At 44.5% G+C, this 16489-nt stretch overlaps 1 protein-coding gene across 1 annotated transcript; it reads left to right on the top strand.

The window, feature by feature from the left end:
• The first annotated feature begins 6 nt into the window (after nt 1–6).
• Nucleotides 7–15670, top strand: LOC110520289 (trans-1,2-dihydrobenzene-1,2-diol dehydrogenase). The gene is made up of 7 exons (XM_021597480.3): nt 7–221; nt 802–913; nt 1143–1306; nt 9811–10063; nt 10192–10316; nt 12076–12226; nt 12479–15670. The coding sequence occupies exons 1-7, from the start codon at nt 132–134 to the stop codon at nt 12589–12591; spliced, it is 1008 nt and encodes a 335-aa protein (XP_021453155.1). The 5' UTR covers nt 7–131; the 3' UTR covers nt 12592–15670.
• Nucleotides 15671–16489: the final 819 nt, after the last annotated feature.

The following is a 16489-nucleotide window of genomic DNA, read 5'->3' as shown; positions in this document are numbered from 1 at the left end:
AGTTAAGGAACCAGCTGAGATCGGCTACTGGTATTCTGTATCTCCCTACTGGTGGGAAATATATCCTTATCAAAAAAGTCTGCTAAGTCTATCTGGCGTCGATAGAGAGACGTGCTAGTTCATAAGTAATCATGGCAACACGGTGGGGAATCTGCAGTGCAGGGAAAATCAGCCACGACTTTTCAGTTGCTCTGAGGACCCTACCTCACGACGACCACCAGGTAAACGTTATTTGTGATTGGGAATGAGGGGGAATCCTAAAACACTTGCGCGATTAGGCTACTCGCTTATAAGCAAGGGTGAAGTGTATTTTTGAGAAGACATTTGGTATTATTGCAGAATAATTTAATGAATGTTTAACTCGTTAGTGACATCAATGAGAAGAAAACATATATTTTTTTGTAAATAACTCACATGTTTCCATGTTCTGTGGTTGCGTAATTGTCCATTTATTGCATGTTGTGTAAATCTTTACCGTAATTTTCCTAATACTGGGCCAATCAAATATTAATTTATGTTAAGTAAGGCATCATGTGTAATTTCAACAGCCTGACCCTGCCAAATTGAGGAATGTGGTTGAGGAAAAGCTAACATAAATGTTTATGGGATTCAAGTAAGAAATTAAAGGTTATTTAAAACGCTATTATCACTCTAAATACTATTACCATCTATAACCACTTTGGAAATAAGCGTTTTAAGTGCTATCCCCTAGGAATGCATCTTGTTGTATATTTTTTTTACAAAATAAATTATATTCAATTTACCTCTAATTGAAACAATTAAAATTGTTATCTTTTTCAGATTGTGGCTGTTGCTGCTCGGAATCTCCATCATGCACAAGAGTTTGCCAAAAAGCACAACATCCCAAGAGTCTATGGGAGCTATGAGGAGCTAGCAAAAGACTCAGACATAGGTGGGTTCTATCATGAAATCCCTTACCCTGGTACAGATCTGGTTAAAACATTTGACCTTGACTCATGCTCTTGACAAGATATACTGTATAGCCAAGGTGTTTGACCATTTCAGGCCACAAATCATCTGTAACCTTGAGATAAAACCTGATAACCAATGTGGTATAGGCTTGTTGCCTTAAATTGACTGGAGCTGGAAGCCCATGCTCGTACCCCTATCTTTCTTTGCAGATGTGGTGTATGTGGGAACCATCCACTCTCACCACCTGAGCACAGGTAAGCTCTTCTTGACCTCCCATAAGAACGTGCTAATAGAGAAACCCCTGGCCATGAATCTAAGAGAGGTACTGGAGCTCACCAACACAGCCAAGGAGAATGATGTCTTTCTGATGGAGGTACTGTACAGGGGGACTCCTGACACTTTAAACATGTTCATACAAGTTTGCTCTAAAGCTCCTTCTGATCATATACTTCCACATACAGTACATCAACACTGACATATTTATACTGCGGTATGGTTTGTCCTGAATAATATATGTTGGACTGATGTACAGTACCAGTCAAAAGTTTGGACACACCTACTCATTCAAGGGTTTTTCTTTATTTGTATTATTTTCTACATTGTAGAATAATAGTCAAGACATCAACACTATGAAATGACACATATGGAATCATGTAGTAACCAAAAACGTGTTAAACAAATGAAAATATATTTGAGATTCTTCAAAGTAGCCACTCTTTGCCTTGATGACAGCTTTGCACAGTCTTGGCATTCTCTCAACCAGCTTCACGAGATAGTCACCTGGAATGGATTTCAATGAACAGGTGTGCCTTGTTAAAAGTGCATTTGTGGAATTTCTTTGGTATACAGAATATAGCCCTAGATAAACGACCAAGTCCATATTATGGCAAGAACAGCTTAAATAAGCAAAGATAAACAACAGTCCATCATTACTTTAAGACATGAAGGTCAGTCAATACGGATCATTTCAAGAATTTGATGAAACTGGATCTCATGAGGACCGCCACAGGAAAGGAAGACCCAGAGTTACCTCTTCTGCAGAGGATAAGTTCATTAGAGTTACCAGCCTCAGACATCGGCAATTAACTGCACCTCAGATTGCAGCCCAAATAAATGCTTCACAGAGTTCAAGTAACAGACACATCTCAACATCAACTGTTCAGAGGAGACTGCGTGAATCAGGCCTTCATGGTCGAATTGCTGCAAAGCAATCACTACTAAAGGACACCAATAAGAAGACAAGACTTTCTGGGGCAAGAAACACAAGCAATGGACATTAGACCGGTGGAAATCTGTCCTTTGGTCTGATGAGTCCAAAATGTGCGATTTTTGGTTCTTTGTGAGACACAGAGTACTTGAACGGATGATCTACACATATGTGTGGTTCCCACCGTAAAGCATGGAGGAGGTGGAGTGATGGTGCTTTGCTGGTGACACTGTCCGTGATTTATTTAGAATTCAAGGCACACTTAACCAGCATGGCTACCACAGCTTTCTGCAGTGATACACCATCCCATCTGGTTTGAGCTTAGTGGGACTATCATTTGTTTTTCAACAGGACAATGACCCAACACACCTCTAGGCTGTGTAAGTGCTATTTGACCAAGAAGGAGAGTGATGGAGTGCACATCAGATGACCTGGCCTCTACAATCACCCGACCTCAACCCAATTGAGATGGTTTGGGATGAGTTGGACCTCAGAGTGAAGGAAAAGCATAATGGCATGGCATGGCATGGCTGATTAATTAGGTCCGATTTCAAGTTTTCATAACAATCGGTAATCTTCCTTTTTGGACGCCGATTATGGCCGATTACATTGCAATCCACGAGGAGACTGCGTAGCAGGCTGACCACCTGTTACGCGAATGCAGCATCAAAAGGACCTTGTGGCTTCAAGGAGCCAAGGTAAGTTGCTAGCTAGCATTAAACTTATCTTATAAAAAACAATCAATCTTCACATAATCACTACACATGGTTGATGACATGACTAGGTTTACTAGCTTGTCCTGCGTTGCATAAAAATGAATGTGGTGCCTGTTCATTTATCATTGAATTACAGGCTTCTTAAACTTCAACAAACGGGTGATGATTTAACAAAAGCGCATTTGGGAAAAAAGCACATTGGTTGCACTAATGTACCTGACCATAAACAACAATGCCTTTCTTAAAATCAATACACAGAGGTATATTTTTTTTAAACCTGCAAATTCATTAGCAGGCAATATTAACTAGGGAAACTGTGTCACTTCTCTTGCGTTCAGTGCAAGCAGAGTCAGGGTATATGCAGCAGTTTGGGCCGCCTGGTTCATTGCAAACTGTGTGAAGACCATTTCTTCCTAACAAAGACCGTAATTAATTTGACAGAATTTGACATAATAATGACATAACATTGAAGGTTGTGCAATGTAACAGCAATATTTAGACTTAGGGTTGCCACCCGTTAGATAAAATACATAACGGTTCCGTATTTTACTGAAATAATAAATATTTTGTTTTCAAAATTATATTTTCCAGATTTGACCATAATAATGACCAAAGGCTCGTATTTCTATGTGCTTATTATATTATAATCAAGTCTATGGTTTGATATTTGATAGAGCAGTCTGACTGAGTGGTGGTAGGCAGCAGCAGGCTCGTAAGCATTCATTCAAACAGACCTTTAATGCGGTGGCCAGCAGCTCTTAGCAATGCTGGAATCACAGCGCTGTTAATGACTTCAAGCCTATCAACTCCCGAGATAAGGCTGGCAATACTAAAGTGCCTATAAGAACATCCAATAGTCAAAGGTAAATGAAATACAAATGGTATTGTCATGTATTGTCATGTTGTGTCTTGTTCCTGTTATTTCTCTTCACCCTGTCTCCCTCTGCTGGTCGTATTGGGTTGCCTTCTCTTCCCCTCCTTCCCCCAGCTGTTCCTTGTCTTCTCTAACTACCTCGTTCACCCTTTTCCCACCTGTTCCCTTTTTCCCTCTGATTGGGTCTCTATTTCTCTCTCTGTTCCTGCTTCTGTCTTTGTCAGATTCTCGTTTGAGTTTCTCATGCCAGAACCAAACTATCGTCTTGTTTGCTTCAACCTTGTCCTGTCCTGTCGGAATCTGCCTGTTCATCTGAGGCTACGTGTGATCAGGTACCTCTGTCCTCTACAACCCAGCTAATCCCCTCTGCTGCTAGAAGAGGACTCTAACCCAGCTATTCTCCTCTGCTGCTAGAAGGGGAACTCTTCTGTGATATTCAGAAGGACTTTATGTTTCATTTGTCGCCCTCTCTGCGGGTTGTTTATTTTGCCATCATATCTATTTGAAGAGGATCTATGTCTTACCTGTGTTTTGACATTAAAGAACTCTGTTTTTGTTAAACCGCTTTTGGGTCCTCAATCACGTGCATGACAGAAGAATCTGACCAAGAATGGACCTAGCGACTTCGGATCCTCTCCACTCAGCCGTCGAGATCCAGGGAGCGATGCTAGGCAGACACGAGCAGGAATTGTCTGCTGCTCGACATACCGTTGAGACCCTGGCCGCCCAAGTCTCCAACCTCACAGAACAGATTCACCATCTCTGCCTCGATCCACCGGCCACTTCCAGGGCTTTCGAATCTACGGAGCCCAGAATCAATAACCCGCCGTGTTACTCTGGGGAGCCCACTGAATGCCGCTCGTTCCTCACCCAGTGTGATATTGTGTTTTCTCTCCAGCCCAACACTTACTCCAGGAGCACAGCTCGTATCGCCTACGTCATATCTCTCCTTACTGGACGGGCTCGTGAGTGGGGCACGGCAATCTGGGAGGCAAGGGCTGAGTGTACTAACCAGTATCAGGACTTTAAGGAGGAGATGATACGGGTTTTTGATCGTTCTGTTTTTGGGGAGGAAGCTTCCAGGGCCCTGTCTTCCCTATGTCAAGGTAATCGATCCATAACAGACTACTCTATTGAGTTTCGCACTCTTGCTGCCTCCAGTGACTGGAACGAGCTGGAACGACTGGAACGGCTTTGCTCGCTCGTTTTCTGGAGGGTCTCCGCGCGGAGGTAAAGGATGAGATTCTCTCCCGGGAGGTTCCTTCCAGCGTGGATTCCTTGATTGAACTCGCTATTCGCATAGAGCGACGGGTTGATCTTCGTCACCGAGCTCGTGGAAAGGAGCTCGCGTTCTCCGTTGCCCCCCTCTCCGCATCACTACCATCTTCCTCTGCCGGCTCGGGTGCTGAGCCTATGCAGCTGGGAGGTATCCGCATCTCGACTAAGGAGAGGGAACGGAGAATCACCAACCGCCTCTGTCTCTATTGCGGTTCTGCTGGTCATTTTGTCACTTCATGTCCAGTAAAAGCCAGAGCTCATCAGTAAGCGGAGGGCTACTGGTGAGCGCTACTACTCCTGTCTCTCCTTCAAGATCCTGCACTACCTTGTCGGCCCATCTACGCTGGACCGGTTCGTCAGCTTCCTGCAGTGCCTTGATAGACTCTGGGGCGGAGGGCTGTTTTATGGACGAGACCTGGGCTCGGGAACATGACATTCCTCTCAGACAGTTAAGGGAGCCCACGGCCTTGTTCGCTTTGGATGGTAGTCCTCTCCCCAGGATTCAGCGTGAGACGCTACCTTTAACCCTCACTGTCTCTGGTAATCATAGCGAAACCCTTTCTTTTTTAATTTTTCGTTCACCTTTTACACCTGTTGTTTTGGGCCATCCCTGGCTAGTTTGTCATAATCCTTCTATTAATTGGTCTAGTAATTCTATCCTCTCCTGGAACGTCTCTTGTCATGTGAAATGTTTAATGTCTGCTATCCCTCCTGTTTCCTCTGTCTCTTCTTCACAGGAGGAGCCTGGTGATTTGACAGGGGTGCCGGAGGAATATCACGATCTGCGCACGGTGTTCAGTCGGTCCAGGGCTACCTCTCTTCCTCCACACCGGTCGTATGATTGTAGTATTGATCTCCTTCCGGGAACCACTCCCCCCCGGGGTAGACTATACTCTCTGTCGGCTCCCGAACGTAAGGCTCTCGAAGATTATTTGTCTGTAGCTCTTGACGCCGGTACCATAGTCCCCTCCTCCTCTCCCGCCGGAGCGGGGTTTTTTTTTGTCAAAAAGAAGGACGGGTCTCTGCGCCCCTGCATAGATTATCGAGGGCTGAATGCCATAACAGTGAAGAATCGTTATCCGCTTCCTCTTATGTCTTCAGCCTTCGAGATCCTGCAGGGAGCCAGATTTTTCACTAATTTGGACCTTCGTAACGCTTACCATCTCGTGCGCATCAGGGAAGGGGACGAGTGGAAGACGGCGTTTAACACTCCGTTAGGGCACTTTGAATACCGGGTTCTTCCTTTCGGCCTCGCTAACGCTCCAGCTGTCTTTCAGGCATTAGTCAATGACGTCCTGAGAGACATGCTGAACATCTTTGTTTTCGTTTACCTTGACGATATCCTGATTTTTTCACCGTCACTCCAGATTCATGTTCAGCACGTTCGACGTGTCCTCCAGCGCCTTTTAGAGAATTGTCTTTTTGTGAAGGCTGAGAAGTGCACTTTTCATGCCTCCTCCGTCACATTTCTCGGTTCTGTTATTTCCGCTGAAGGCATTAAGATGGATCCCGCTAAGGTCCAAGCTGTCATTGATTGGCCCGTCCCTAAGTCACGCGTCGAGCTGCAGCGCTTTCTCGGCTTCGCAAACTTCTATCGTCGTTTCATCCGTAATTTCGGTCAGGTGGCAGCTCCTCTCACAGCCCTTACTTCTGTCAAGACGTGCTTTAAGTGGTCCGTTTCAGCCCAGGGAGCTTTTGATCTCCTCAAGAATCGTTTTACATCCGCACCTATCCTTGTTACACCTGACGTCTCTAGACAGTTCGTTGTCGAGGTTGACGCGTCAGAGGTGGGCGTGGGAGCCATTCTTTCTCAGCGCTCCCTCTCTGACGACAAGGTCCACCCTTGCGCGTATTTTTCTCATCGCCTGTCGCCGTCGGAACGTAACTATGATGTGGGAAACCGCGAACTGCTCGCCATCCGCTTAGCCCTAGGCGAATGGCGACAGTGGTTGGAGGGGGCGACCGTTCCTTTTGTCGTTTGGACTGACCATAGGAACCTTGAGTACATCCGTTCTGCCAAACGACTTAATGCGCGTCAGGCTCGTTGGGCGCTGTTTTTCGCTCGTTTCGAGTTCGTGATTTCTTATCGTCCGGGCTCTAAGAACACCAAGCCTGATGCTTTATCTTGTCTCTTCAGTTCTTCAGTAGCCTCCACTGACCCCGAGGGGATTCTCCCTGAGGGGCGTGTTGTCGGGTTGACTGTCTGGGGAATTGAGAGGCAGGTAAAGCAAGCACTCACTCACACTCCGTCGCCGCGCGCTTGTCCTAGGAACCTTCTTTTCGTTCCCGTTCCTACTCGTCTGGCCGTTCTACAGTGGGCTCACTCTGCCAAGTTAGTCGGCCACCCTGGCGTTCTGGGTACGCTTGCTTCCATTCGCCAGCGTTTTTGGTGGCCCACCCGGGAGCATGACACGCGTCGTTTCGTGGCTGCTTGTTCGGTCTGCGCGCAGACTAAGTCCGGTAACTCCCCTCCTGCCGGCCGTCTCAGGCCGCTTCCCATTCCCTCTCGACCGTGGTCTCACATCGCCTTAGATTTTATCACCGGACTGCCATCGTCAGCGGGGAAGACTGTTATTCTTACGGTTGTCGATAGGTTCTCTAAGGCGGCTCATTTTATTCCCCTTGCTAAGCTCCCTTCTGCTAAAGAAACGGCACAAATCATCATCGAGAATGTTTTCAGAATTCATGGCCTTCCGTCAGACGTCGTTTCGGACAGGGGTCCGCAATTCACGTCTCAATTTTGGAGGGAGTTTTGCCGTTTGATTGGGGCTTCCGTCAGTCTCTCTTCCGGCTTTCACCCCCAGTCTAACGGTCAAGCAGAACGGGCCAATCAGACTATTGGTCGCATCTTACGCAGTCTTTCTTTTCGTAACCCTGCGTCTTGGTCAGAACAGCTCCCCTGGGCAGAATACGCCCACAACTCGCTTCCTTCGTCTGCGACCGGGCTATCTCCTTTTCAGAGTAGCCTCGGGTACCAGCCTCCGCTGTTCTCGTCTCAGTTCGCCGAGTCCAGCGTCCCCTCCGCTCAGGCTTTTGTCCAACGTTGCGAGCGCACCTGGAAGAGGGTCAGGTCTGCACTTTGCCGTTATAGGGCGCAGACTGTGAGAGCCGCTAATAAGCGTAGAACTAAGAGTCCTAGATATTGTCGCGGTCAGAGAGTTTGGCTCTCCACTCAGAACCTTCCCCTTAAGACAGCTTCTCGCAAGTTGACCCCGCGGTTCATTGGTCCGTTCCGTATTTCTCAGATCATTAATCCTGTCGCAGTGCGACTTCTTCTTCCGCGATATCTTCGTCGCGTCCACCCGGTCTTCCATGTCTCCTGTGTTAAGCCCGTTCTTCGCGCCCCCGCTCGTCCCCCCCCCCCGCCCCCCATCCTTGTCGAGGGCGCACCTATCTACAGGGTCCGTAAGATTTTGGACATGCGTCCTCGGGGCCGTGGTCATCAGTACCTAGTGGATTGGGAGGGGTACGGTCCTGAGGAAAGGAGTTGGGTTCCCTCTCGGGACGTGCTGGACCGTTTGCTGATCGATGATTTCCTCCGTTGCCGCCAGGTTTCCTCCTCGAGTGCGCCAGGAGGCGCTCGGTGAGTGGGGGGGTACTGTCATGTATTGTCATGTTGTGTCTTGTTCCTGTTCTTTCTCTTCACCCTGTCTCCCTCTGCTGGTCGTATTGGGTTGCCTTCTCTTCCCCTCCTTCCCCCAGCTGTTCCTTGTCTTCTCTAACTACCTCGTTCACCCTTTTCCCACCTGTTCCCTTTTTCCCTCTGATTGGGTCTCTATTTCTCTCTCTGTTCCTGCTTCTGTCTTTGTCAGATTCTCGTTTGAGTTTCTCATGCCAGAACCAAACTATCGTCTTGTTTGCTTCAACCTTGTCCTGTCCTGTCGGAATCTGCCTGTTCATCTGAGGCTACGTGTGATCAGGTACCTCTGTCCTCTACAACCCAGCTAATCCCCTCTGCTGCTAGAAGAGGACTCTAACCCAGCTATTCTCCTCTGCTGCTAGAAGGGGAACTCTTCTGTGATATTCAGAAGGACTTTATGTTTCATTTGTCGCCCTCTCTGCGGGTTGTTTATTTTGCCATCATATCTATTTGAAGAGGATCTATGTCTTACCTGTGTTTTGACATTAAAGAACTCTGTTTTTGTTAAACCGCTTTTGGGTCCTCAATCACGTGCATGACAGGTATAGAGAGAAATAGTCAACGCGTCATAATTCCTATAATAACTGCAACCTAAAACTGGGAATATTGAAGACTCATGTTAAAAGTTTTAAAAGCTTTCATATGTTCTCATGTTCTGAGCAAGGAACTTAAACGTTAGCTTTTTTACATGGCACATATTGCACTTTTACTTTCTTCTCCAACACTGTGTTTTGACATTATTTAAACCAAATTGAACATGTTTCATTATTTATTTGAGACTAAATTGATTTTATTGATGTATTATATTAAGTTAAAATAAAAGTGTTCATTGTTCAATCAGTATTGTTGTAATTGTCATTATTACAAATATATATATAAAAATCGGCCGATTATTCGTATTGGCTTTTTTTGGTCCTCCAATAATCGGTATCGGCGTTGAAAAATCATAATCGGTCGACCTCTACCCTGTGAATGTTTACACGGTGTGTTCACTAAAGACATGAAAGCGTATACTTGTTTGTGTGTTATTAGTTTAAGCAGACTGTGTTTGTCTATTGTTGTGACTTAGATGGAGATCAGATCCATTTTATTCTGAAATCAAGGTAATTCCAAAGGGTTCACATACTTTTTCTTTCCACTGTATCTCCGTTATATCTCCCAGGCCATCTGGACTCGTTTCTTCCCTGTGTCTGTAGAGGTGGGCAGGCTGCTGGGCCAGGGTGAGGTGGGAGAGGTCCAGATGGTAAGGGCCGACCTGGGAGCCCCCCTCACACACATCCCTCGCCTGACCCATAGAGAGCTGGGTGGAGGGGCACTACTGGACCTGGGGATCTACTGCCTGCAGTTTGTCTTCATGGTGTTCAATGGGGAGAGACCGGAGTCCATCCAAGCCATGGGATACTGTATTGACACAGGTAATTGGTGGTATTCTGACTTGAGATCCACTTGCTTAACTTACACACCAGAGTTTCCCTTTTCAAGTCTCCAACTGAAATAAATAAATAGTTTTGCTATTTCTAATGCTTTGTATTTGCACCTCCAGGAGTGGATGGAACAGTAGTTTTGGTCTTAAAGTTCTCTGGGAACAGAATGGCTGTTTGCACGTGCTCCATCACGATGATGCTGACAAATGATGCTGTTATCACTGGGACCAAGGGGACCATCAAGGTAGGAATTAGCAGACACAGACATACAGAGGAAATACATTATTCTAACAAGTCACAGCCAGAGGAGGGTGGGGGAAGAAGTGCACACTATAGTTATTGATCTAATGATGAAGATTTTGAATAAATTAAACAAGTTTATGATTGATTGAAGAGCTGATTTTTAATGAACATTTCCATAGCCTCCTGAACAACTTCAATAACCTACGTATACTGAACAAAAATATTAACGTGGACAGCTGATGAAACTGTGGGTTTGCACAATTGAAGAATTTCTGCACCAACCGTCAGAAACCTTCTCAGGGAAGCTCATCTGCGTGCTCGTCGTCCTCAGCAGGGTCTTGACCTGACTGCAGTTCGGCGTCATAACCGACTTCACTGGGCAACTGATCACCTTCAATGGCCACTGGCACGCTGGACAAGTGTGCTCTTCACGGATGAATCCCGGTGTCATCTGTACTGGGCAGATGGCAGACAGTGTGTACAGCGTTGTGTGGGCGAGAGGTTTTCTGATGTCAACATTGTGAACAGAGTGCCTCATGGTGGCAGTGGGGTTATGGTATGGTCAGGCATAAGCTACAGACAACGAACACAATTGCATTTTATCGATGTCAATTTTAATGCACAGAGATTCCGGGACAAGATCCTGAGGCCCATTGTCGTCCCATTCATCCACCACCATCACCTCATGTTTCAGCATGATAATGCATGGCCCCATGTCGCAAGGATCTGTACACAATTCCTGGAAGCTGAAAATGTCCCAGTTCTTCCATGACCTGCATACTTTTGTCACCCATTGAGCATGTTTGGGATGCCAGAGCATCCCGAACAGAGCATCAACGTTTACGACAGCGTGTTCCAGTTCCTGCCAATATCCAGCAACATTGCACTGCCATTGAAGAGGAGGGTGACAACATTTCACAGGCCACAATCAACAGCCTGATCAACTCTACGTGAAGGAAATAGTGGTCACACTGGATACTGATTGGGTTTTTGATCCACTCCCCTTCTTTTTTTTAGGTATCTGTGACAGTCAAATGCATACGTATATGTATTCCGAATCATGTGAAATCCATAGACTAGGTGTAACAGTTTTCTTGTGGTGAAGTAGAGGTGGACCAAAATGCAGCGTGGTGGTTATTCATGTTTCTTTAATAAAGACTCTTTATTATGCATTAATAAACTAACAAAACAATAAATGTGCGAAAACCTAAACAGTCCTATCTGGTGCAAACACAGAGACAGGAACAATCACCCACAAACACACAGTGAAACCCAGGCTACCTAAGTATGATTCTCAATCAGAGACAACTAATGACACCTGCCTCTGATTGAGAACCATACTAGGCCGAAACATAGAAATACCTAAAACATAGAAAAACAAACATAGACTGCCCACCCCAACTTACGCCCTGACCATACTAAATAATGACAAAACAAAGGAAATAAAGGTCAGAACGTGACACTAGGGCCTAATTAATTAATTTAAATTGACTGATTTCCTTATATGAACTGTAACATTTTTGCATGCTGCGTTTATATTTTTTTGCTCAGTGTGGTTCCTTTGATACGTTTGAGAGTTTATTATTCAGAGTACCATAGTGTTTATCAAAACTTGTTTTAGATTAAGCACACCACCATTTATTAGTATCATCAAACAAATCTCTCTCTTCAATTCCCTATTGAGATCAACAAAGTGTGACATTAATGGCATATCAATGGCTTCAGAGACAATATCATATTAGGTGTTGTTTCTATCTGAGGTCCCCAACCACATGTGGTGTCCTACGAGCCTGGAGGTGAATGGAGAGGTGACGCAATACCCTCTCCCTGAGCCCAGCCTTCCCCTCAACTTCATTCACAGTACTGGGCTGCGCTACGAAGCAGAGGAGGTCAGGCAGTGTCTGCTTAAAGGTAGGCTTTACACAAAGCAACTTGAACCATTTAATATTACAACACACCTTACTGAAATCAAAATAGAGTTTGCACCAAAAACAGGCCAAGCCGATAGGGGAAATGGTATGGGAATCTGCAGGTTTGAGACCGACTACATTGCCGTCAGAATTACTCAATTTACAAATCACCTTGTATCCCAAATAACTGGTGTGATCAAGATTAGCAATTATGCACTTTGCCTTGCTCAAACACGCTGATTGTTTCCATCAGAGCTGAAGGAGAGCTCTGGAATGCCTTGGTCACACTCACACCTTCTCGCCGAGGTCATGGATGAAGCCAGAAGACAAGTGGGAGTGACATATAATCAAGACAGCGTCCAATGAGAAATAATGCAACCCAAGTCCCCCTTTCTCAGTCATGGATGCACTCTCTACCGATGCTAGTCAGCAGGTGACTTCGGTCCAATGAATGCTATAGGTTATGCTGTTATGATGGTTAAACTAAAGGGGTGTGCTTGGGGCGGCTCCCTCTGATCTGCCTGGTTATAATGGTCTGTCTCCCAAATGGCACCATATTCCCTTTATGGTGCACACCAGTGCATGAGTCCTGGTCAAAGTAGTGAACAGGGTGCCATTTGGGATGCAGACATGGTCTCAGGAGCTTTTAATAACTTATGAGGCTAATCGGCCTATGATGTTTATTTCATGGGGATTTTTTTTATGGATATGTGCCAGTTATGTTCAGCTTGCCAGCATCCATCCTATTGAGTTTGCTGTTTTGCTTGTTTGACCTCAAGCGATTGTCCAGTCACTTAGTAGGTAATAGGTTACAACAGAACAGACTACGTGTTACCTTGCTAGTTAGAGAGAACATTGATCTCCAGATTGGAGTTGAGTGCAATACTCCTCATTCTGCTAATGTAACATAGGCTACCACCACTGCAGGGGAGATGATCAGCAGGCCTATTGCTTATTTCCTTATTTTTCTATAATTTTGGAAAGTGACTAATTATGGCCACAACAAGGTCAAGGTCATCCAAGGTCACACAGAGGTTCTTAGCAGTCTGGGAGGTTGTGTCACAGACCGAGTCTCCGTGCCATAGAAATTCAGACATAAAACCAGACGTTTATTGAAGTTGTGTATTGATTGCATTGATGAGGACGCTCATGAAATAATTGTAAAGATATCCTCATTAGTTCACCTGTAAAAGAGAGATATGCATGTTTAGTGCTTCTACACCTGCATTGCTTGCTGTTTGGGGTTTTAGGCTGGGTTTCTGTACAGCACAGATATATAAGCTGATGTAAGAAGGGCTGTATAAATCCATTTGATTTTTGATTTTTTTTTAGTTTAGTCGGAACGTTGGTAATTGGTTTTAGAGCGCAAATGTTAATATAAGGATGTTGTTTTAAAGCTAGAACTAGCGACTACTAATGTAATGAAATGAGATCACCATTTATATGGATAAATAAATGTTTTACAATTAATGTTATTGAAAGAGCTGTTAGTTCCTGGTGCGTCTCCCACAAAGGTGTCAAATGTGCGCTCAGGAGCGGAAGGATTATCCTGTGAAGTGAGTATGGCAAAGTTAGCTAATTCCCGGGGAAGACATGGTTGTATCACTGTGTTATTTATGTTTAAAGAATGGTTTAAACCACTTATTAATGTGTGGATACACAGGCATATTTAAAGCCTAAGTTATGTTTTGAATGAGTTCGATTTGTGATTTAATTCAGTTCCCTTTGAATCAGCTGTTGTTTTCTCTAAGGAGAAAAGCATGCACACATTTAAAAACTATACGTTTCTTATCCTTTTATCTACAAAATGTCTTGCACAACTAGCTAATTTTGGTTTGATTACTTTGCACATTTATTTTGGGATTCCACCCCTGTAAATGTGATTTGCCTGATGTGGCACGAGTGGTGTAATTTCATTGAAGTGCATTTGTCTCCACGTTTCCTCACCTCTGCTTCTCGATTACCTTTGACTTTTTTCAAAAGCAGGACAGGACTGAGGAGCATCGAGCAAAACCAATTGAGATTCTCCCAATAATTGTGCACTTGCTCCCCTATAAGCAAAATCCATGAGGGGGCGTGTACAAGTGCCATAGAATTAGGTGCAAGGTACATGCCTGCCAGGAGCAGAGCCCGGTAGCCTAGTGGTTAGAGCATTGGACTAGTAACCGGAAGGTTGCAAGTTCAAACCCCCGAGCTGACATGGTACAAATCTGTCGTTCTGCCCCTAACCCGTCTTTGAAAATAAGAATTTGTACTTAACTGACTTGCCTAGTTAAATAAAGGTATAAATACATTGAACTTATTAGTGCCTAGGAATTAGAACAATTTAATAGTTATACTCTTGACAGAATCTCTGCACTCGACCAATTTTAGTGGAGCATTGCAACTGTCCGAAATGGGTAGAAAGATGTGTAAGATTTAGATCAACTTACTGGATCATTCATAATATTTTATTTGGGATTATTTTATCCTTTGTAATATTTCAACATTAGATCATTTTATGGTATAAATTCATGTTTTTCTTCAACCCTGTTCCCTCCCGGTGAAGTGTGAAAGGGATCCACATCATATCAACCATAGCAACCTACTGGGACATGGGGTGTTTCATCCTGCAAAAGGGTTGCTACAAGCATGTTGGGAACATGAGCAAGGATGGAACATGAGCTTTGGGTGGTTGGGTATACCCAGTTGAGGGAGTTGGGACTGTATGGAAGGGAGGTAAGCCCCAGTGTAGCTATTGTTGTAAACACAACATGGATACTCCTGCCTCTAGTAGTAGAAGTGTTGGAGAGACTACTCAAAGATAGGGAGGGGTTTGATTCAAATAAAATGTTATTGGTCACAGTGAAATGCTTACTTCCGAGCCCATTCCCAACAATGCAGAGTTAAAAAGTAAGGCAAATATTTGCTGAATAAAAAAGGAAATAGTAACACAATAAAAACAGTAAGACAATATACAAGGAGTACCAGTACCGAGTCAATGTGCAGGCGTACGAGGTAGTTGAGGTAATTGAGGTAATGCAGTATGTGGGTAGGGGTAAAAGTGACTAGACCATCAGGATATACAGTATAATAAACAGAGTAGCAGCATTGTGTGTGTGTTGGAATGTTAGTGTAGTATGTGTGAGTGAGTGTTTGGGTAGAGTCTAAGCAGTGCAAGGGAGTCAGAGCCAAACTGTAAATAATAAAGGGGATCAATGTAAATTGTCTGGGTAGCCATTTGATTAACTGTTCAGCAATCTTATGGCTTTGGGGTAGAGGCTGTTCAGGTTCCTTTTGGTCCCAGACTTGGCGCAGACTTTTGGGATTCCACCCCTGTAAATGTAATTTGCCTGATGAAGCATGAGTGGAGTAATTTATTAGAAGTGCATCTGGGAGTTCGGCCTCAGTGATTTACTGGACTGTACGCAGTACTAATTTGCAAATAAATTAATTAAAAATCCTACAATGTGATTTTCTGGATTTTTTTTTCTCATTTTGTCTATCATAGTTGAAGTGTACATATGATGAAAATTACAGGCCACTCTCATCTTTTTGAGTGGGAGAACTTGCACAATTGGTGGCTGACTAAATACTTTTTTGCCCCACTGTATATATCATGGTCGCAGGGTATATGAACTAACAGGTTATAGAGCAAACAACACAGGTTGTAATATGGCTTTTTTTTCTGGCTTCCCATGGATTTTACCCACACATCACTACTGGCTCTGACTCATGTGCAGTATTGATGAGTCTGCAGTCCTTTAGTTCACGTAGCAGACAAGACCTGCTGTATGAGGTACTACAAACCCATGGCCGGGTGAGACAGATGGACATACAGAGATTTACTTGGGTCCCAGCCCATGTGGGGTTGGAGGGAAATGAGGCAGCTGATGTACTGGCTAAATAGGCTGTTAGCGGTGGGGAGGTGAACGTTGAAGTTTCAATGAGCGAGGCAAAAGACCTGATATGAACATTGGTGGTGCAGAATGGCAGGGGCAGTGGAATAGAGACAATAAGGGCAGGTATCTCTTCCAAATACAGAGAAGGGGAGGGTAGGATTGTAGGATGAGACTGAAAAGAAGAGGCCATCTTCACTAGGCTTAATAGGGTAGGACACAGCCAGCTGAACAAGTCATTACATTTAATAGGAAGGTATCCATCAGGAAGATGTGATTACTAACAGGAAATTGAAACAGTTGGACATGTGTTGGTACAGTGTGGGCAATATGAGAGGGAGAGTGAGAGATGGAGAAGCTGTATGAGAGAAAGGGGGATACATGAT

The sequence above is a fragment of the Oncorhynchus mykiss genome, chromosome 3, assembly GCF_057628025.1.
Source record: "Oncorhynchus mykiss isolate SJ-2025 chromosome 3, ASM5762802v1, whole genome shotgun sequence".
Lineage (NCBI taxonomy): Eukaryota > Metazoa > Chordata > Actinopteri > Salmoniformes > Salmonidae > Oncorhynchus > Oncorhynchus mykiss.
Note: the sequence above shows the minus strand (reverse complement) of the source record. Positions and strands in the feature narration are given on the sequence as shown.